Source organism: Pseudophryne corroboree, chromosome 2 (genome assembly GCF_028390025.1).
Source record: "Pseudophryne corroboree isolate aPseCor3 chromosome 2, aPseCor3.hap2, whole genome shotgun sequence".
Classification (NCBI taxonomy): domain Eukaryota; kingdom Metazoa; phylum Chordata; class Amphibia; order Anura; family Myobatrachidae; genus Pseudophryne; species Pseudophryne corroboree.
In genome coordinates, this window is record NC_086445.1 from 508,781,162 (window position 1) to 508,804,989 (window position 23,828).

Genomic DNA, 23,828 nt, shown 5'->3' on the forward strand with positions numbered 1-23,828 from the left:
AAGTCGCGGCTGACACATATGCTGATGATTCTTATCTTATATGTATGCGAACTTATGTTTCAAGTAAAAGGTGTGTTTTTAAAGATATGTACAAGTGCACTCTCCATATTTTACCAGTTCCGTACGTACTCCAGTGGCATGGAGTGGATTTGAGCAGCATTTGGATGAAAAAACTCTGGATGTCCTAAAGCCTGTTTGTGCTTTAACTGAACTTTGTTTCAAATATATTATATATATATATATATATATATATATATATTTATTTATTTCCAAAGGCAAGGATGGCACTCCCAAAGCAATAGAAAAGTACAGAGCTGGTGCACTGACATAAAAGGAATGTAGAAGAATGCAGGTGCAGCACTTACAGCGTAATAAATGGACAAGTAGCAGTCACATTAAATGTAATCAACGTTTCAGTGGCCCAGCACTGTCATCAGGCTTTTAAAAGCCTGACGACAGTGCTGGGCCACTGAAACGTTGCTGACATTTAATGTGACTGCTACTTGTCCATTTATTACACCGTGAGTGTCGTACCTGCATTCTTCTATATATATATATATATATATATATATATATATATATATATATATATGCCTCCCCAGCCTGTCTACGTGGGGGTCAGTCAATCAAGAAAGCCCCCCCCCCCCCTCTTCTCGCAGAGCAGAGTGTCAGCTTTTTGTCTCTCCCTGTGGGACAATGGCGTTCCCCCCCTCACCACCCCACACACATACAGAGAGGGGTGAGCTGACCAGTGACCCACCTGTTAGCCAGCGGATGACAGAGCAGCTCCTGGCTGAGACGGGGTCAATACAGAATACAGATGCTCCCAGCTGCTGGTATGTGGAGGTGGGGCTGGCTGGGAGGGAAGACCTCACACGAGGGAAATGTTCCATGCTGTCAGAGGCAGAGCTGCGAGGGGAACGTGCAGCGGAAGCCGCTCCCCTCACTCACAAGGAACACAACAGCAGAGCTGAGGACGTTCCTCGCTCAGCTGTTGTGATAGTGGGCGGCACACAGCAACTTCAGCGCTGTGGCTCCAGCTTGAGCTGCGGCGGCTGTAGTTATATGACATTGGGGGGAGCACAGCCACTAAGGAGCGCAAGGGGGGCCAGCCCACCGGCAATCCGTCCCGGCGTACCAATCCACCACTGCATAGAGGTCACTACAGTGGACAGCTGTGTTAAAGTCATTATCTCCTATAAAACTCTCTTTCAACATCACTAGTGCATTGTGTCCTCTTGAAATCAATAGTGCAAGGTGTCCTCATCTTAGGACCTCAACTAAAATTAGAAGGTATGCCACCTAGTGTCAGTTTTTAATTCCTACAAAAACAATAAGGTAAAAATAAAATGTCAGAGAAAAATTCATCAGCACTGAGCACTTCAGGGATATATGTGAAATCAGTTTACTCAAAGATAGCACTGCAGCTAAAATAAATAAATTCAAGGAAAGTAACGTTTAGCATAATATGATAGATGTTTTGCTCAAATATTCAATTACATTTTTTCACAGTTGATGTAAAATCATATATCCACTTCAGTGGACGTCATGCAATACAAAGATCCATACTGTGTGCTAGGCTTGCCCTGGCATATAGGCCTAACCTATATATAATAGCCAAATATGCCAGTTTTGACAACCGATAGCCTTTGGGTGGTATTCAATTATCCGCGATAATATTGGGACTGTGAAAACTGTGATGTTTCTAATTTTTTAATTTTTTTATCACCAGTATCCAATTATATCACCCCCATTTTTCTTACGAAAATACTTTGGGTCCGCAAAAAGCTGCAAACCTATGTATTCTCGCGGCATTTATTGCGACACAAATAGTCACTTGATGGGGATTTGGCTTCACCTGCCTGAGGCAGGCAAAACCAATCCACAATAAATGCCAGCTATCAGGGCTAATAGGATAGCCCCCGGTGAACCAATTAGCTGCGGTAAATTACAGTGGCTAATTGGATACCCCCCTTTGTGTACTGGATGCAGAGCCGGTCATAGGCATAGGCAAACTAGGCAATTGCCTAGGGCATTTCATATGCCTAGGTGCATCAGCAGCTTCTGCTGATTAAAATGATGCGGCATGCCTATATTCTGTGTGTAGCATTTCATATGCAGATACAGCCACAGTCTCACACAGTATATAGGCATGCTGCATATCATTTAAATCAGCAGAAGCTGCTTGTGCATCCTAGCCACATAGCAATGCAAATAATATACATTTTCATTAAAAAAATGTGCCCGACGTTAGAATTGAGGCAAGATTTATGAAGACACATCTGCATTCAAGCAGAGGCAGAGGTCACAGTGTTAGTGGCAATGTGAGTGTTGTGTGCATGTGAGTAGGTTGGTTGTGCAGTAGTGTTCGGAATATGTGTAAGGAGCATTATGTGTGTCATGTAAAAATGCATTAATAATGTGCAACATATGTGTAAAAGGCACTATGTGTGCTTATGTGTATAAGGGCATTAATAATGTGCGGCATATGTGTAACAGGGTACTACTGTATGTGTGTCATTATGTGTATAGGGGCAATAATAATGTGCAGCAAATGTGTAGGGGGCACTACGTGTGTCATTATGTGTATAAGGCATTAATAATGTGCGGCATATGTGTAAGGGACATTACGTGTAAAAGGGCATTAATAAAAGTTGTCATAATGTGTAAGGCGCATTATGTTTATAAGGACTTTAATAATGTTCCTCATATGTGTAAGGGGCATTACTGTGTGGCATTATGTGTATAAGGTGCTCTACTATGGCGTTGCATATAGAAAGGGCACTACTGTTTCATCTAATATGAATAAAGAGCAATAGGGTGTGGTGTAATGTGAATAAGGAGCTATTCAGTGTGATGTAATGGGAATAAGGGGCTCTACTGTGAGGAGTAACGTTTATAAGGTAAAGTGATACTACTGTGGGATGTAATATGAATTATGGAAACTATTGCATGATCAAATGTGAATAAAGTTGCAGTACTGTGTGGCATAATTGGAAATGGGGTTACTATTGTGTGGCCATGCCCCTTTGCCAGCAAAAACACACCCCTTTTTGGACTGTGCGCCAAATGTGCGAACTGTTCCTATTTAAAATATAGGGGGTACAAACCCCAAAATAAGGACTGCTATGGATGAGGGGTGATGGTGCTGGGAAAGAGGTGCAAGGTCAGAGGCGGAACCAGCGGTGGTGCTAGGGGGCACCAGCCAAAATCTTGCCTAGGGCATCATATTGGCTAGGGCCGGCTCTGACTGGATGCTACTCCAGCTTTCACACCAATTTAAAATTCAGTCAAATTCAGTACACAAAAGTGTGAAAAAGGCTAACTTTCTAGGTATGAAGCAAACTCAGAAGTTAATTTAAATATTTGTGTTATAAACACTGAGGATGGATATATACATAAAATGCACTGTTTTCAACTTAGAGAAATTTTAGTTTCTGGAGAAAAATAAGCAACATTATAAAAAAAAAAAAATAATAATAATAATAATAATAATAATAATTTGGAACCATACCAGACATGTCTTTTTACATTTTACCTTACTTTAAAAAAAAAAAAAAAAACTCCCAAAAAACTTTAATGGTTAAAATACTGTTCCATGATGGTAGGGCAATTTTTTGATGTTGCAGATACATGTTGTATACTCAAGTGGACACGTGTATAACATTTTTCGTTTTGTAGATTAAAAAAAACAACTTTGTGTTTTTATAAGCCCTGAATACTAAACAAATTTTTTTTAAATAAAATCTTGCATTAAGTTAAAATAATTTATATATGAAAGGGTTAAAATGCGTCTAAAATGTATTTCTGAATATCATCTAAGTATGGTGCCACATGCCAGAAAGAGAACTGGTGCTCCCCCCCCCCCCCCCCCCCCCCACCATATTTGAAATCGGGACAGTGCGCACCAAAGGCGCATTAAAAATATATAAGGGCTTGGTTTCATGGGCAAGGGGCTTGGTCACAAAATAATACCAATTCATATTACATCGCACAGTAGTCTCCATTATTCAAATTACTCCATACAGTTGTGCCACTTATACACATTACACCAGGTAAAGCTCCTTATACACATTATGGCAGGCAGAGTACCCATTTTACACATTACGACAGACAGAGCACCCTTTTTACACATTACGGCAAGCAGAGTCCCCTTTTTACACATTACGGCAGGCAGAGTCTCCTTTTGACACATTATAGCAGGCAGAGTCCCCTTCTGACACATTACGGCAGCAGAGTCCCTTTTTTACACATTACGGCAGGAAGAGTCCCCCCTTTTACACATTTCAGCAGAAATACACGAGAGAGAGTGTGTGTGTATGTGTGTGAGAGTGTGTGTGTGTTACTTACATTTGACCAGCTGGCAGTCCTCTTGTCCTTCCCGCCCTACGCTGCGGCTCTTTACAGCGCAGGGCACTGTGGGTAGGCTTGGGATGGGCTGGGAGAGGAGTCATCTCTTCCAGAACAGGGGGTGGTGGGGGGATGAGGAGGGAGAGATGGGAGGCAAGGCGGCCAAGCTGCAGTGCTGCTCAGCTACCTATGTCAGAAAAGGTAGCCGGGTAATGCAGCTGAGCTGAGCAGTGACAGAGGGCGGGCGGGTGGTCAGGCTGACCTCACAATGCGGCGGTCCCGTGGCCCAGCAGGTGTTGCCGGTGGTCCTGTGCCCACAGTGCATATGCGCTGTGTGCCAGGCACCACTGGCACACTGCTAATTACGGCCCTGCATCTAAGCGACCACCAGACTCCTGGCCATTCACTTTAAATATCTCTATACACAACAGTGTGTGTGCATGCATGTGTGTGTACGTGGTATTCTTTCCAGTTATACAGATGTTTACTTTGCTCTGGATTTTTCCTTATTTGTGCTTCCTATTTGTTCCAATATAAGTATACAGCCAGAACAATTTTCAAGGGCAACATCTTTCTTATTTACTCTGGGCACAATCAACTCTAGTTGTGCCTCTGGCAATGGCAAAGTACCACGTCAGAGTAGCTGCGCCCAACGTGGTAGGGGAGGGGGGTGGGTACATTTCACCACCTTTACAGTTCCACCTTGGCCCTGCTGTCCACCCTGTTCTTAGTTTGTAAATATGACATTTTTATTCCTTAAGCTACAGGACAATGATTACTGAAATCTACAGTATGGGACTGTGGTTAGGTATGTCTGATAGAATTGTTAAGTTATTATATGTTACTCTCTGAACGTATAAAATTGTTAGCATTTTGGGTGACTATACATAATGGCATTCTTCAATATGGTGATTAATTACCTATCTGATATTACTGAATTTCTGTCTATCTTGAATGTGACTTATTAAGAGTGCATTTCTCAACGTAATCCAGAAATATACAAGGTAATTAATGCTTTGAACAGATTTGTTGGAAATTATACTAAAGCACAATCTGTAAAACAGCCTGTTCTAAAGCATGTATTTATACAGTATATATGGTACATATATTTCACAGATTGTATGTCTGAGTCTCGCATTATAAGAACTCATCACAAGGATAAGTGAGTGAGACTAAAACATGTTGCTTCATAAACAATTTATATCAATCTGACATAACACAGTAATCCTATTAAATCTGAATGGAAGCTTCAAGATATGAAAAGGGTAATGAGATTACAGAAGGATTACTCAGGACTTCTTTTTTATTTAAACTGTGGAACTGTTTAGGTTAATGCACTAAGCACTCAGCAATCATCAGATGCTACGTCATTAGTGTAAGCATAGGCAATACCCACACCTTTTACTTTACGAACATTGTAAATAAAGCACTACTGACTCTTTATTGTTCTTTTTTTACTGTACCGCCATCTTTCTTTTTAAATCAGGTATTGTATATAAAAAAAAATTAAGACCATCTTTCTATCCCCTGATAACCATAATTTGGATTCATTTGGCAGGACAGTCCTCAATGTAAGTAGAGGAAAGGGACAAGGTCTAGAAATTTGGCTGGGGCATCTGGAAAATGTGAACATGAGTGAGTGAATTGGTGACTGACTGGGGCTATGATACAAATTTCAATCCCTGGGGGTAATTCAGACTGCATCGCGGCAGCGATCGCAGTCTGAATTACTGTTGTGTGGAATGCGCACGCACAGCGGCCGCACTGCGCGTGCGCACCCCGAGAGCCTAGTGAGATGTTATCAGTGCAGGGGGGGGGGGGGGGGGGGGGCAGGGCCTGACATGCAGGGTAGACTAGCCCTGAGCTGGGCAACCCCCGAATGTCAGAGTAAATGATCATAGATGGAAGGAAAGGGGTAGCAATCAATGCCTTTGTCAGCCTTCAGAACCTAGATTATATACGGGGTGATGAAATAACCATGGTCTCACAAACACATTAAGTTAATTTGATTTTCTTAGTTAGTTTGCATCCTTTTAGTGGTAGTACAATAGAGCTATTGTAGTGTATTGTGACATCTCCCACATCCATGGTTTTCTATCAAAATTAATGCCAGCAATCACAATAATTATCCAGTAATACACTTAGATTTAGTAATAATACCGACTAATGTGTTACCAGTAACATTAATGCATATTAATAACCCACAAATTGTAGTAATACTAAGTAAAATATCAGCAAAAGTAATAGGCCCCAATAATATGACAGAAAACCACTATAAATTCTAAGTTCTTGGCGATCTTTGTTGAATTGATGTGTTCTACTATTCACTGGCAATGATAATTGTTGACAGGTGACACATTCCAAATGGCTTCATTGTTGATTTTGTGTGTCATCTCTGTGGATACCAATTTACATGCATTTACATGACAAATACCTTGTATTTTTATGTATGACTTTCTTATATGATTAATAAAAATTAGATTGCCAAAAACACTATAAATCACATTACAGTGTTTGTAATGGTAAATAAAGCATCACTATTGACTGTAGTGTAAAGCAATGGCTGGTGGGTCAGCGCCGTAACTAGGTGTGTGCCAGCGGTGCCTTGCACACAGCGCAACTGCACTGTGGGCGCACCATCTGGCATCACCACCCGCACGGCCACTGCCCGCTCCCTTGGCTCTCACTGCCTCCCGCTGACCGCTGACCGCCGTTGCCCTGATCATTTTGTTTTGTAAAGAAGCCGCGGCCGCTATTTTAAGTCCGGGCAGTGGATAAGGATTTCCAGGTTGCCGTCAGGCACCTCCCCTCCCTTCCCCATTTCCCCAGCCAGGCTGTGCCGCTATTCCCAACTCAGTGGGGACGCCAGTCGGAGACTTACATTATAATTGCATACTGTAGCCCATATATATGATCCAGAGGAGAGCCGCTGCATACTGTACTACAGAGGCAGACTGCCTCCAGCTATGTCCGGCGGAGACCTCTCTCGGAGAGGTCACAGCTGGACATGGCTGGAGGCAGTCTGCCTCTGTAGAACAGTATGCAGCGGCTCTCCTCTGGATCAGGCTCTCCGGTCCGTGTTTATGCTACAGCACTTGGGCACTGACAGCAGCTGTTCCCGGCCTCCCGCACTGTCACATGCTGCAAGGACGCGCTGTTGTTCCTGGGAAACAGAACGAGGAGCCGGAGCTGAAGAGACAGAGAGCAGTAAGAAGACGTCCTATGTAAGAGTGAGTATATAACTACCGGGGGTCGGGGGAGCGCAGTATAGCAATGGGGGAGGAGGAGCACACAGAGGAATATAAGTGGAAGGAGCTTTATTGTGTTGTCTACAAATAGAGGAGATGGAGGGGGGGGGGGGTTAGGCGAAGAGCACATTAAAAAAACAGCCACTCTGGAATGAGAGGGTGTGTATGTGTGTATGTGTGGGTGTGTGGTGGTGGTGGTGGGGGGGGGGGGGGGGGAGGGGGATGGGATGGGGTGGATTGGGGTGTTTCAGAGACACAGCAGAATAAACATAAAACACAGGATGTACAATAAAAGCATGGGGGTAAGGGGTGCTGTGGAAAACAGTAATGAACATACATGGGGTCAGATATTACAAGGGCACTTGATGGTAATTGCTGATGGTGGTGTGGAGTACAGAGCACAATAAAGAAATTAAAATACAGAAGATGGGGTTTGTAGAGGTGAGTGCCACAATAAATAAACCCCAAATAACAGGTGTGCTGTAGTAAGGTAGTATCACTTCCAGTCTCTCCCCTTCCCTCTTTCTTTTTCTCTCTTGCTTCCCTCTCTGTTTCTCTTCTTGACACTCTTTCTCCCTGACACAGTCTCTCTCAGACACTGTCTCTTTCTCTCCCACTGACACTCTCTCTCCATCTCTCTCTTCCTATATTTCTTTTCTGCCTGCCGTAACGTGTAAAATGGGGCTCTACCTGGTGTAATGTGTTTAAGTGGCGCTACTGTCTGGTGTAATTTGAATAGTGGAGACTACTGTGCAGTGTAATATAATTTCGTATTATTTTGTGGCCACGCCCCTTCCCCATGAAGCCACGCTCCTATATTTTGCCTTATTCAAAATATAATGGGGGGGGGGGGGGGGGCGCCGATGATATTTCTTGCACATAGCGCTAAAATGTCTAGTTACGGCACTGTGGTGGGTTATATGAGTGAGGTAGATATCGGTTGCGTATGCGACACTCCCCATGCAACGGCCATTCTGTAGTCTCACCACTGACTGCACCTTATATTATGTCAGTGCAGATGTAGTGAAGACAAAACATAGCTTCAGGTCAGCGGAAGCCACTGTGGATAATCAGTAGAGCACAGCAAGGGTCCCAGGAGGGCCCTTTTTGTTATGTGGCTGAGTAATGCCACCAGCAGTTGCAATGTCCAAAAAAAATTAACAATAGGTTTAACACATATTACAGCAACAGTAATGTCCAGAAAAAAAACCCATCACTATAATTAGTGCCCAGTAAAATATCACAAAAGCAGTAATGACAAATATTATGCCACCAATACAACTGATGCCCAAAAATAAGCTAACATTTCCCAATACAAAGCTGTAGTAAAAATAATTTCTGCTACTAGTAAGCATGTCAATATGGTACCAGTGGGCAGAGCCGTAACTAGACCTTTTGGTGCCCTTTGCCAGAAAGAGCATTGGTGCTCCCCCCCCTTATGTTTTAAATAGGGGACAATGAGCACCCAAAAAAGGGGTGTGGTCTAGCAGGGAAGGGGCTTGGCCACACAATAATACACCCAATTTAAATTACGCCATGCAGTAGCGCAACTTTATTCAAATTACACAGTACGGTAGTTTCCCTTATTAATGTTATGCCATACAGTAGTGCCCCTTAAGCCACACAGTAGTAGTGCCCCTTATACACATTATGCCTCACAGTAGTACCCCTTATTCATGTTACTTCACACAGTAGAGCACCTTATTACACCACAGTAGTGAAACTTATACATTTTACGTCACACAGTAATACCCCTTATTCACAGTAAGTCACACAGTATTATCCCTTATTCACATAATGTCACACAGTTGTAGTGCCCCTTTTACACATTATGCCACACAATAGTGCTCCTTGTGTTACATCACACAGTAGTACCCCTTATTCATGTTATACTTCACAGTAGAGAACCTTATTCACATTACATCACATTGTAGTACCCTTATTAAATGTTGTCACACAGTAGTACCCCGTATTCACATTATGCCACACAGTAGTGCCCCTTATACACGTTATGACACACAGTAGAACCCCTTACTCACATTATGTTACACAGTAGTGCTCCTTATTCACTTTATGCCACACAGTAGAGCCCCTTATTCATGTTGCATCACACAGTAGTGCCCCTTATTCACATTATGTCACACAGTAGTGCCCTTTATTCACATTACGCCACACAGTAGTACCACTTATTCACATTATGTCAGACAGTAGTGCCCCTTATTGACATTACTAAACACTTGTCCTGCTTCTAGTTTTGGTTTAAGCGGGGGGAAGGGGGGTAGGCATTACAATTCAACTAACAAATTAAAGAACAAAACAATATTATTATTATTATTATTATTATACAGAAATGCTAAATCTGTATAGAGACTTATATAGGCACTTATGTATGTAGTTGTTTGGTTATGGGGCTGTGTGTAATAGGGAATGCAGCATTATCAGAAGTACCTCTGTGGGACTTCCAGCAGCTCCTCTCCCCGGACCGCTCTGCTTGTACTCTCTATCAAGCTGACACCCTCCACCTGGCTCCACTGATTGGGAGCCCTGACAGCGTTGCCTTTGGGGTTGTGGATGTCTTCTCAATAACCCCTCTCCTTGCAGGAATAACATTGGGATCTGCTACCCTGACAAGAAGCTGCTGCTCCTTGCACTCAGCACCAGACACCAGCACATTGCAACCGCCCCATCACTAGGGATGGCCATGGGTAGGTTATTCATTGAAGGTTACCATCAATGGTACTACTGATGGATAAACTTGATGGTGTGAAACTATCTGCAAGGGAACCATTGATGGCTTCACCCACCAATGGTCACCCCTGCTTTAGTATACACAAGGGTTATGGCCCAATCAGAGCCCAGGGGTGGGGTTTTGTGGGAGTGTCGGGGGCAGAGTTAAGCTTCGTGGCCTGTACATTAGAGATAAAAAATATATTCAGTTGTTTCTTTATCATCAATGGCAGAGACCATGTGGTGTGGTTCTCCACCATTAATGGTAAAAGTAACTGACATCGGTCATAGACCATCGATGATATTGAATAATCGACGGTTGATGGAGGGGTGTGTGAAGCTGTAACGGAAGATGCAGACACTGGCCTCGGGACAATACTGTCCATCGCTGACCTCCTCCATGCCCCCAAACAGTCACCGCACGTCAATCATGATGTGACTTTGGGAGCACTGTGTGGGATCTTGCAGATCCCACAACCTCAGAGATGTACATAAACCATTGGTACAAATTTGTGTATTGTATGCTAAGACAATGGGAAATATCAGCAGGAGTGGAACAGGAGTTTTTTGTGAGAAGAGAAGCAACAATAGAAACTCTGGGGTCCATGCGCAGTTTTTAAAATGGACAAGCTTTTGCCTAACAAAAAATGTCAATATTGAAAACCCACAGCTCAATATAATTCACCTTTTCATATTTACCAAGGTCTAAAATGGTTTTAGAAAAAATAAATACCTTTCCATGTTCCAACAGCCCTAAGCTTAGTTGTTATTATAAACTAATAAAGTGGTATTTTTTTTCTGTTACATCGGGGAGACTTTATCCTGCCCACTCCATAATGGAAACTCACCAGTCTGAATGAGAGGCACATGTGACGGCACACAGTGGTGCCGAGAGGGGGGAGAAGCAGGTAGTATTTACCTGGGCCCACGTGTCCCCCTCCCCCATACCTGGCAGCAGCAGTGGCCATGGCCGTCTTTTTGTATGGGCTCAATGGGCAATTGCCCAAGGGCCCCAGTAGTATGACTGATAGCTGAGGGTCCCCTTTTTCCAGGAGTACCAGATTTTTGAAAATCAGCACTGGGGAATTGGAAAAATCAGACTTCAAAGCAGTGGTCCCCATCCAAGCCTGTTAATTGCTCTTCCCAGCCAGATATCTCGGGTTTTGTCTGACTGAGTTTTTCTGAGGGTATACTCCAAAAGCTGGGACTCTACTATGCTCAGATCCAAAGATATTAGCCTTCCAGCAGCTGGTTCCTGCTCCAGCTCCACACGCCTGGTATGTAGTTTTATATTTGTGTCAGTGGATTGCCCTGACTCCTGAACTCTGATCTCCAAGTCCCCAGTACCTTCTGAAAGGTGGGACGCTCTCAGCGGCATTTCTAGAGAGGAGGGGACCCGTGTGCAGACTCCGTGTGTGGGCCCCCTCCTCTCCTGTAGCAGTCACCGTCGCTGCTAGTACTCTCAGCGCTGAGACTCTGGCACAGTGCCAGAGTCTACAGCTCATGCGCAGGACTCAGAAAAATGGCCGATCAGTGTGCTAGCAGCGGCGGTGGCGGCTACGGGAGAGGAGGGGGCCAACACACAGTCGCCATTGGACGCCGGAAAGGTAAGTATATAAGAAATGGGTGCGATGTGTGTGGTGTGGGCACACACTGCACCCATTATAGATACGCCAGTGGACGCTCTAGATTTTTTATCCCACTAAAACCTAAGAAAGCTATATCCAGGAACTGGAGATATCTGCAGTCAAGCAAGCTGCCCTCCCACCGGAAAATAAGAATTTACTCACCGGTAATTCTATTTCTCGTAGTCCGTAGTGGATGCTGGGAACTCCGTAAGGACCATGGGGAATAGCGGGCTCCGAAGGAGGCTGGGCACTCTAGAAAGATTTATGACTACCTGGTGTGCACTGGCTCCTCCCACTATGACCCTCCTCTAAGCCTCAGTTAGGACACTGTGCCCGGACGAGCTGACATAATAAGGAAGGATTTTGAATCCCGGGTAAGACACATACCAGCCACACCAATCACACTGTACAACTCGTGATACTATATCCAGTTTGACAGTATGAAAAACAACTGAGCCTCTCAACAGATGGCTCAACAATAACCCTTTAGTTAACAATAACTATTTACAAGTATTGCAGACAATCCGCACTTGGGATGGGCGCCCAGCATCCACTACGGACTACGAGAAATAGAATTACCGGTGAGTAAATTCTTATTTTCTCTGACGTCCTAGTGGATGCTGGGAACTCCGTAAGGACCATGGGGATTATACCAAAGCTCCCAAACGGGCGGGAGAGTGCGGATGACTCTGCAGCACCGAATGAGAGAACTTCAGGTCCTCCTCAGCCAGGGTATCAAATTTGTAGAATTTTGCAAACGTGTTTGCCCCTGACCAAGTAGCTGCTCGGCAAAGTTGTAAAGCCGAGACCCCTCGGGCAGCCGCCCAAGATGAGCCCACTTTCCTTGTGGAATGGGCATTTACAGATTTTGGCTGTGGCAGGCCTGTCACAGAATGTGCAAGCTGAATTGTACTACAAATCCAGCGAGCAATAGTCTGCTTAGAAGCAGGAGCACCCAGCTTGTTGGGTGCATACAGGATAAACAGCGAGTCAGATTTTCTGACTCCAGCCGTCCTGGAAACATATATTTGCAGGGCCCTGACAACGTCTAGCAACTTGGAGTCCTCCAAATCCTTAGTAGCCGCAGGCACAACAATAGGCTGGTTCAGGTGAAACGCTGACACCACCTTAGGGAGAAACTGGGGACGAGTCCTCAATTCTGCCCTATCCATATGGAAAATCAGATAAGGGCTTTTACATGATAAAGCCGCCAATTCTGACACTCGCCTGGCTGAAGCCAAGGCCAATAACATGACCACTTTCCACGTGAGATATTTTAGATCCACGGTTTTTAGTGGCTCAAACCAATGTGATTTTAAGAAACTCAACACCACGTTGAGATCCCAAGGTGCCACAGGGGGCACAAACGGGGGCTGAATATGCAGCACTCCTTTCACAAATGTCTGAACTTCAGGTACTGAAGCTAGTTCTTTTTGAAAGAAAATCGACAGAGCCGAGATCTGTACTTTAATGGAGCCTAGCTTTAGGCCCATATTAACTCCTGCTTGCAGGAAATGCAGAAATCGACCCAGCTGAAATTCTTCTGTTGGGGCCTTTTTTTGCCTCGCACCATGCAACATATTTCCGCCATATGCGGTGATAATGCTTTGCCGTAACATCTTTCCTGGCCTTAATAAGCGTAGGAATGACTTCTTCCGGAATACCCTTTTCCTTCAGGATCCGGTGTTCAACCGCCATGCCGTCAAACGCAGCCGCGGTAAGTCTTGGAACAGACAGGGCCCCTGCTGTAGCAGGTCCTGTCTGAGCGGTAGAGGCCACGGGTCCTCTGAGAGCATCTCTTGAAGTTCCGGGTACCACGCTCGTCTTGGCCAATCCGGAACCACGAGAATTGTGTTTACTCCACGCTTTCTTATTATTCTCAATACCTTTGGTATGAGAGGCAGAGGAGGGAACACATAAACCGACTGGTACACCCACGGTGTCACTAGAGCGTCCACAGCTATCGCCTGAGGGTCCCTTGACCTGGCGCAATATCTTTTTAACTTTTTGTTGAGGCGGGACGCCATCATGTCCACCTGTGGTTTTTCCCAACGGTTTACCAGCATCTGGAAGACTTCTGGATGAAGTCCCCACTCTCCCGGGTGGAGGTCGTGTCTGCTGAGGAAGTCTGCTTCCCAGTTGTCCACTCCCGGAATGAACACTGCTGACAGTGCTAGTACATGATTCTCCGCCCATCGGAGAATTCTTGTGGCTTCTGCCATCGCCATCCTGCTTCTTGTGCCGCCCTGTCGATTTACATGGGCGACTGCCGTGATGTTGTCTGACTGGATCAGCACCGGCTGGTGTAGGAGCAGGGATTTTGCTTGACTTAGGGCATTGTAGATGGCCCTTAGTTCCAGAATATTTATGTGAAGGGAAGTCTCCTGACTCGACCATAGTCCTTGGAAGTTTCTTCCCTGTGTGACTGCCCCCCAGCCTCGAAGGCTGGCATCCGTGGTCACCAGGACCCAGTCCTGTATGCCGAACCTGCGGCCCTCTAGAAGATGGGCACTCTGCAGCCACAACAGTAGAGACACCCTGGTTCTTGGAGACAGGGTTATTAAGCGATGCATCTGAAGATGCGATCCGGACCACTGGTCCAACAGGTCCCACTGAAAGATTCTGGCATGGAACCTGCCGAAGGGAATTGCTTCGTAAGAAGCCACCATCTTTCCCAGGACCCGCGTGCAGCGATGCACTGATACCTGTTTTGGTTTCAGGAGGTCTCTGACTAGAGATGACAACTCCCTGGCTTTCTCCTCCGGGAGAAACACTTTTTTTCTGGACTGTATCCAGAATCATACCCAGGAACAGTAGCCGTGTCGTCGGAACCAGCTGTGACTTTGGGATATTCAGAATCCAGCCGTGCTGGTGCAGCACCTCCTGAGATAGTGCTACTCCCACCAACAACTGTTCCTTGGACCTCGCTTTTATTAGGAGATCGTCCAAGTACGGGATAATTAAAACTCCCTTTTTTCGAAGGAGTATCATCATTTCCGCCATAACCTTGGTAAATACCCTCGGTGCCGTGGACAGTCCAAACGGCAGCGTCTGGAATTGGTAATGGCAATCCTGTACCACAAATCTGAGGTACTCCTGGTGAGGATGGTAAATGGGGACATGCAAGTAAGCATCCTTGATGTCCAGGGATACCATGTAATCCCCCTCGTCCAGGCTTGCAATAACCGCCCTGAGCGATTCCATCTTGAACTTGAATTTTTTTATGTATGTGTTCAAGGATTTCAAATTTAAAATGGGTCTCACCGAACCGTCCGGTTTCGGTACCACAAATAGTGTGGAATAGTAACCCCGGCCTTGTTGAAGTAGGGGTACCTTGATTATCACCTGCTGGGAATACAGCTTGTGAATTGCCGCTAGCACCGCCTCCCTGTCTGAGGGAGCAATCGGCAAGGCAGATTTTAGGAACCGGTGGGGTGGAGACGCCTCGAATTCCAGTTTGTACCCCTGAGATACTATTTGAAGGATCCAGGGATCCACCTGTGAGCGAGCCCACTGATCGCTGAAATTCTTGAGGCGACCCCCACCGTACCTGGCTCCGCCTGTGGAGCCCCACCGTCATGCGGCGGACTTGGAAGAAGAAGCAGGGGAGGACTTTTGCTCCTGGGAACCTGCTGTTTGTTGCAGCCTTTTTCCCCTACCTCTGCCTCTGGACAGAAAAGACCCGCCTTTTCCACGCCTGTTTTTCTGGGTCCGAAAGGACTGAACCTGATAAAACAGCGCCTTCTTAGGCTGTGAGGGGACATGGGGTAAAAATGCTGACTTCCCAGACGTTGCTGTGGAAACTAGGTCCGAGAGACCATCCCCAAATAATTCCTCACCCTTATATGGCAACACTTCCATGTGCCTTTTAGAATCTGGATCTCCTGTCCACTGGCGAGTCCATAAGCCTCTCCTAGCAGAAATGGACAATGCACTTACTTTAGATGCCAGTCGGCAGATTTCCCTCTGTGCATCTCTCATATATAAGACTGAGTCTTTGATATGGTCTATGGTTAACAGGATCGTGTCTCTGTCTAATGTGTCAATATTTTCTGACAGTTTATCTGACCACGCAGCGGCAGCACTGCACATCCAAGCTGACGCAATAGCTGGCCTAAGTATAATGCCTGAGTGTGTGTATATACAGACTTCAGGATCGCCTCCTGCTTTCTATCAGCAGGTTCCTTGAGGGCGGCCGTATCCGGAGACGGTAGTGCCACCTTTTTAGACAAACGTGTGAGCGCTTTATCCACCTTAGGAGGTGTTTCCCAACGTGACCTATCCTCTGGCGGGAAAGGGAACGCCATTAGTACCTTCTTAGGAATTACCAATTTTTTATCAGGGAAAGCCCACGCTTCTTCACACACTTCATTTAATTCATCTGATGGGGGAAAAACTACGGGTAGTTTTTTCTCCCCAAACATAATACCCTTTTTAGTGGTACCTGTATTTACATCAGAAATGTGTAACACCTCTTTCATTGCCTCAATCATGCAGTGAATGGCCTTAGTGGGCATCAGGTTAGACTCATCGTCGTCGACACTGGTGTCAGTATCAGTGTCGACATCTGGGTCTGCGGTCTGAGGTAGCGGGCGTTTTAGAGCCCCTGATGACCTGTGCGACGCCTGGACAGGCACGAGCTGAGAAGTCGGCTGTCCCACATTTGGCATGTCGTCAAATTTCTTATGTAAGGAGTCTATACGTGCACTCATTTCTTTCCATAAGCTCAACCACTCAGGTGTCTGCCCCGCAGGGGGTGACATCCCTTCTAAAGGCATCTGCTCCGTCTCCACATCATTATCCTCATCAAACATGTCGACACAGCCGTACCGACACACCGCACACACACAGGGAATGCTCCAACAGAGGACAGGACCCACAAAAGCCCTTTGGGGGGACAGAGTGAGAGTATGCCAGCACACACCAGAGCGCTATATAATGCAGGGACTAACTGAGTTATGTCCCCTATAGCTGCTTTTTCTATATAATTGTATACTGCGCCTAAATTTAGTGCCCCCCCTCTCTTTTTTACCCTTTTCTGTAGTGTAGACTGCAGGGGAGAGCCAGGGAGCTTCCTTCCAGCGGATCTGTGAAGGAGAAATGGTGCCAGTGTGCTGAGGGAGATAGCTCCGCCCCTTTTCCGCGGACTATTCTCCCGCTTTTTCCTATATTCTGGCAGGGGTATTTTCCACATATATAGCCTCTGGGGCTATATATTGTGGTATTTTTGCCAGCCAAGGTGTTATTATTGCTTCTCAGGGCGCCCCCCCCAGCGCCCTGCACCCTCAGTGACCGGAGTGTGAAGTGTGTGTGAGGAGCAATGGCGCACAGCTGCAGTGCTGTGCGCTACCTTGGTGAAGACTGATGTCTTCTGCCGCCGATTTTCCGGACCTCTTCTTGCTTCTGGCTCTGTAAGGGGGACGGCGGCGCGGCTCCGGGACGAACACCAAGGACAGGGCCTGCGGTCGATCCCTCTGGAGCTAATGGTGTCCAGTAGCCTAAGAAGCCCAAGCTGGCTGCAAGCAGGCAGGTTCGCTTCTTCTCCCCTTAGTCCCTCACTGCAGTGAGCCTGTTGCCAGCAGGTCTCACTGAAAATAAAAAACCTAATTTCTATCTTTCTTTCTAAAGGCTCAGGAGAGCCCCTAGTGTGCATCCAACCTCGGCCGGGCACAAAATCTAACTGAGGCTTGGAGGAGGGTCATAGTGGGAGGAGCCAGTGCACACCAGGTAGTTATAAATCTTTCTAGAGTGCCCAGCCTCCTTCGGAGCCCGCTATTCCCCATGGTCCTTACGGAGTTCCCAGCATCCACTAGGACGTCAGAGAAAATGGTGAATATTAAGCCCACTCCAGTATCCACTCTCCTGCGTATTAAACACCCCCTACCATGTACCGGAGACCCTTCATTCAGCCCAATGCCCCTTCTACAGTTTAGTGTTCTCCTTCCTGCCTATCTCCCACCATTTGTGCAGTAAAGGAGTAATTAGCCAAAATTATTGCTCATGGTCCTACATGATGAGTGGAAGATAGAACATCCCCTACGGCCGTGGGACATCAAAGCTGCCACTAATAGCACCCCCCATACCTGCCGCTGGAGGACGGGTAGGAGCACCAGTGCATTGCTTGCCCAGGGGCCTACACTGCTGTTAAGACAGCCTTGACAGCAGCATCTCTTCTCCCCAGCCCAGCACACAATGCTGTGTGCGGGACTGCAGTGTGGCAGGGTGGCACTTAAAGTACTATTTTTTCTGTATTAAGTGTGTAGGACCACGCCCCCTGAAAAGTACCTGGGCCCAGCCAGGCTCTCTACTGCCCTGATGGTACATAGTAAGCACTACCCAGAAAAGTGCTGCATATATAAACGAATACCTTACGCATAATCAGGGGTGTAGCGAGGGTGGCTCTGGTGGAGCACAAGCTCCAGGCACCGGAAAAGTCAGAGGGCGCACCACCAGCGTCCCTCCTCCCTCCATGCCACGGGCCGCTGTTTGGGCAGACACAGAGCAGGAGGAGCAGAAGCAGATGGGCGCACACTGACTTGAACACTAGGTAGGGTACAGGGCAGGCCAGAGGAGACAGCAGGAGACACCGACAGCCAGCACATGCCAGAGCTCTGTCGCCCTCTTTTCACTTCTACTTGTAGCTGTGCAGCAGGGTTACTTCTGTCCTGCTACACCACCCTCTGATCCCGCTGCTGCAGCACCTCTTTCGGACCAGGCTGCTACAACACCTCTCTCTGTCCCAGCTGCTGCAGCACCTCTCTCTGCCTCGGCTGCTACAGCACCAATTTCTTCCTCGGCTGCTGCAGCCCCTCTTTCTGCGCCGGCTGTTGCAGCACCCCTCTCTTCCCCAGCTGCTATAGCACCTCTCTCTACATTGATGCTGCAACACCTCTCTCTGCCCCAGCTGCTGCTGCTGCAGCACCTCTATCTGTATGAAGCTACACTCCTATATTTTGGGGGATTGTGGATGTCTCCTCATATCTTAAATATGGGGGCACCCAAACGGAAACTTTCGCCCTGTGCGCCACAATGTCTATAACCAGCCCTGTCACCAATTTAGGATATTTAAATATTTTTCTTTTCAAATGTAATATGCACCCAATTCAGTACAGGGGAGAGGGCGCCGAAACATACCCTTGTTCCGGGCACCATGTCACCTAGCTACACCTCTGCTCATAATATTATTAAAGTATAAAGTATATAAAATAGTTAATACTTACAGCATTAGGAAGGCCTTGAAACAGGGGAGCACTATGGATTCCACTATAAACATACTGCCTGCAAAACAAAAAATATGTGATTAGAAACATAGAAACATAGAATTTGACGGCAGATAAGTACCGCTTGGCCCATCTAGTCTGCCCCCTTTTTTTTATCCTTTAGGCAATCTCAACCCTTTTTGAACCTTAATTCTTTGTAAGGATATTCATATGCCTATCCCAAGCATGTTTAAATTGCTCTACAGTTATTAGCCTCTACCACCTCTTGTGGGAGGCTATTCCACTTATCCACTACCCTTTCTGTGAAGTAATTTTTCCTTAAATTTCCCCTGAACCCCCCCCCCCTCAAGTCTCAGTGTATGTCCTCGAGTTCTAATACTTCTCTTCCTTTGAAGAATGTTTCCCTCCTGAACTTTGTTAAGACCCTTGATATATTTGAAAGTTTCTATCATGTCCCCCCTTTCCCTTCTCTCTGTCAGGAACTGGTGCAGAATCCGGAATTCGGGATCAGGTACCAAGTGGTTGACGTTACCCAGAACAGAGGCGCGGAGTCTAACACGCCGGAAGGTTTTCACCAGGGAACCCCGCAAGGGGATATGGGCTTCGCGGCTTCCGACGTGCAGGTCGCGGCCCCCTGTCTGGGTCACTTGATACCTGAACTTGACTAGAGTTATGGTAGAGGTGTTGTATATGATCAGCTGCAGGGATACACAGGAACAAACAGGAACTGGAGAAGGTGGCAGGGTGCACACGGCCAGATGGTACGCTGGGGCTGTGGAGATGGAACAGCAGCAGGCACTCCAGGGGTGACACAGGAGGTAGCGGCACACGGACGGACTGGGGTGCAGACACTTGGAGACAGGGTAACGGCAGTCGGCAGACTAAAGTTGTCAGCAAGATGTTGAAGCTGGAATTCAATACTGGAACAAGGCAATACCCACTGGACAGATGAACTGAGACCAGAGAGGAACCAGAGAGCAGAACACCCCATGGAGTAGCTATAACTGGCAAAGCTTCTTGGGATTGAGAGGCTTAAAAGAACAGCCTGGACCAATCAGTTGTGAGCACCAGACAGGCCCCCAGTAATTGATATAACATGCAGCTGCAGTGCAGACTGAGCAGGCTGACAAGCTGAATAGTAGTTTTCAGGTAACGAGCTGTAATTACAGAATCCAGACACCTGTGAAGTCAGTTGCTGAGTGCAGGAGCAAAGGCACTGGGAGACAACTATGCAGGAGCTAGCTGTGACCTGTAGTTCCACAAACTGAAGCAAAGGTAATTATAACAATAACAAAACATGAGTGCTCAGGATTGTAACACTCTCCTCCAAACTATACATGTTAAGATCTTTCAGCCTTTCCGGGTAAGTTTTGTGATGTAGGCCATGCACCATTTTAGTTGCCCTTCTTTGTACACTCTCAAATGTATTTATATCCTTCTGGAGATATGGTCTCCAGAACTGGACACAGTATTCCAGATGGGGCCGCATGAATGACCTATACAGTGGCATTATCACTTCTTTTTTCCTGCTACTGATTCCTCTCCCTATGCAACCAAGCATCTGACTTACCTTCCTCATGTTAGGTTCCTGGTGCTCAGAACAAGGGAGATGTTATGAAGTGAGTCCAGAGCACCAGGACGTAATGCTGGGAAAGGGGAATGGAAAGGGAATAGCCCCTGGCGCCCTATCTCCGTTGTCTCGCCCGTGCTGTCAGTACACTCTTGCGAGACTATGGTTGCTTGAGCCCATGGCAGCCGCGTTTGAAGGGCGGATTACGTCTGCCCAACTTCGATGCCCCCTCAGGTCTTAATGAGAAACAAAGAGTGAACCGAGACAGGGTGATAACAAGGGGCCCTCTAACTAAACAACAAGGCCAGGGGCTACTAACAAACCTAAAACCAAAGTATGTGCGGCTTGCCGCCAAAGGAAAAGAACAACAAAGGAAATGCTGACCACACGCCGACACAATACTTTTGTGTACCGGCGGTGACAGCATAAGCAGAACCCTCTGCAAAACACCAGTGACAGAAATAATAACGGAATACAGCGGCCTAGGCCGACGGACGCGGCAGAGCTGCTACTCACGGAATCGGTACGAATACTGGCAAACGGACAGGAACCCCCAATGCTGCCGACACAGACTCTCAGAACTGGAGGACAGGCAGAATCCCAAACGACAGACCGGTGGACACCAAGAAGCCAGAAACTCGACCAGGCATAGGCAAAGCCACAGGACTTCTGGACAGGAACGCTTCACGGCAGGACACGGGATCAGACACAGGAATCGACACAGGGACTGACACAGGAATCGACACAGGAATCAGCTCGACAGACACTGCTACACAGGAGCTCAGGAACTGGCAGGAACAAGCTCAGAACTCAAGCAGACTGGAAACCTAGAAATATCACCAGCGTCTGTGAATTGCACTGAGCCAGCATATAACAGAGAGGCCTAATTAATAATATCATGCAGCTGCCCTGTTGCATGACTCCAAACTGACAAGATGCAATTAGCAGCCAGGTGAGGCTGAACACATGGGAACAAGCTGCAATTACACAGACTAACCAGCGGCAGCAACCAAGAGTATTCTTAAACAGAGCAACGGGAAATCCTGGCCTGCAAGACAACTTATAAACATAAAATAGGAATGAACCACTACCTGTGGTTCATAACAGTATCCACTCCTTAAGGGTGAGCTCTGAGCACCCCATGACACCCACGGGGAACATGAACAGAAGAATAACATAAAATACCTAACTGACATGCAAAACAGGAATGAGCCACAGCCGTGGCTCATAACAGTACCCCCCCCCCCTGAGGAGGGGTCAAAGGACCCCAAAATACAGACTATCCAAAACAAGGGATACAAAAAAAAACCTGACACACTGGTCTAACAGTCAAGAAAACAGAAACAAGCTGTAGCAACAGCTTGTAACAGTGCCCTCCCCTTGACGGTGGCCACTGGACACAAGACTAGGAAAAAAATCTTTTTTTTTTTTTTTATATCAAGGCAAGAGTCAAAAATTATTTCTTTTTCTTCTTCTTCTTTTTACAAAGCTCTTTAGGTCTGACCAAGGTAATTCCCCAAACATTGTCTGAACTGACGGCACCACCCAGCAAGGCTGCGTTCAAATCAGAGATAGGTTTCTTACCCTTGGGAGCTGAACTTTCAGGCAAAGTACTCCTATTAGAAGAAGAATTCAGAAAAGCACATCCTGCAGTCAAAACAACGGGCTGAGACTCTTGTGCCGAGTTTACAGTATTTGGTGGACTCTCCGCAGACAAGACGGGTGACTTAGAGGAACCTGAACCAATTTCTTTGGAACCATATCTTTTACTAATTGCATCACAGAATGCTGGGGGATCCTGAAGAATGGGATCTTCCGCTTTCATTAGGCTGGTCGCCCAATCAAAAGGCTCTCCTCTAAAAGAATAAATCAGATAGAGCCCAAGGTTCTCTAAAGTGATGCCCAGAAATGGTCTAGACAACATAATAGTGTAATAGTGTTTGAAAAGCGCCAGAAATTGGGCTAAGTCCCCATCAAAGATTATGGATGTTGAGATATCAACAGAGTCAGGATCTGTTTCCTTCCCATCTGACTGACTGGAGTGCTTTGCTAGGACCTGGTCACTATTGACCTTACTTGAGGCTGAGACTCTCTGAACCCCACCCGGGGCAGTGACTTTCTGAACCCCACCCGGGGCAGTGACTTTCTGAACCCCACACGGGGCAGTGACTTTCTGAACCCCACACGGGGCAGTGACTTTCTGAACCCCACCCGGGGCAGCGACTTTCTGAACCCCACCCGGGGCAGTGACTTTCTGAACCCCACCCGGGGCAGTGGCCTTCAGGAACCCCGCTGGGGCAGTGGCCTCTGGGAACCCCGCTGGGGTCAGCACCTTGGATTCTTTTACTGGGACCGAGCCGTCGGCCTCCCCCACTGGGACCGAGCCATCGACCTCCCTAACTGGGACCGAGCCATCGACTTCCTTCACTGGGACCGAGCCATTGGCCTCCCTCTCTGAGTCGACAATCATCGAAACTTCTCCCGGGACTATGACTTCCGGTACTTTTGCTGAAGCTATAACCTTCAGCACCTCCACTAATGCTACACCTCTTAAGTTCTTTCCTGGGGAAGCGACCTCTAGACCCTTCTTAGAGGCTGCGTCTCTCGAGACCCCACTTGGGGATATTACTTCAAAGATCCCTTCTGGGGTTTTGCTTCTCGAGTTCCCTTCTAGAACTATGGTTTCAGATACCCTTTCTGGGGTTGCGCTCTTCAAGTCCCTACCTGGGGTAACAGCTTCTGAGACCCCTTCTGGTATGGAAACCTGAGCTATAATATTTGATGTCCCTCTATAAGCTAGAGCATCGTGTACCGCTCCAGCACTCTGGGCATCGGGTACCGCACCAGCACTCTGGGCATCGGGTACCGCTCCAGCACTCTGGGCATCGGGTACCGCTCCAGCACTCTGGGCATCGGGTACCGCTCCAGCACTCTGGGCATCGGGTACCGCACCAAGACCCTGAGCATCGGGCACCTCTCCAGGACCCTGGGCAACAGGCACCACTCCAGGACCCTGGGCAACGGGCACCACTCCAGGACCCTGGGCAACGGGCACCACTCCAGGAACCTGGGCAACGGGCACCAC

General features: G+C 46.9%; 1 protein-coding gene across 3 annotated transcripts in view; it reads right to left on the reverse strand.

Annotated features, from left to right (window-relative positions):
• LOC135031779 (uncharacterized) overlaps window positions 1–23,828 on the reverse strand; it is a 935,328-nt gene that overhangs the window by 174,486 nt on the left and 737,014 nt on the right. For all 3 annotated transcript variants that reach the window (XM_063954034.1, XM_063954035.1, XM_063954033.1), the window contains exon 27: window positions 19,174–19,231. In XM_063954034.1, coding sequence (XP_063810104.1) covers window positions 19,174–19,231 — 58 coding nt within the window. The remainder of the gene's footprint in view (window positions 1–19,173; window positions 19,232–23,828) is intronic.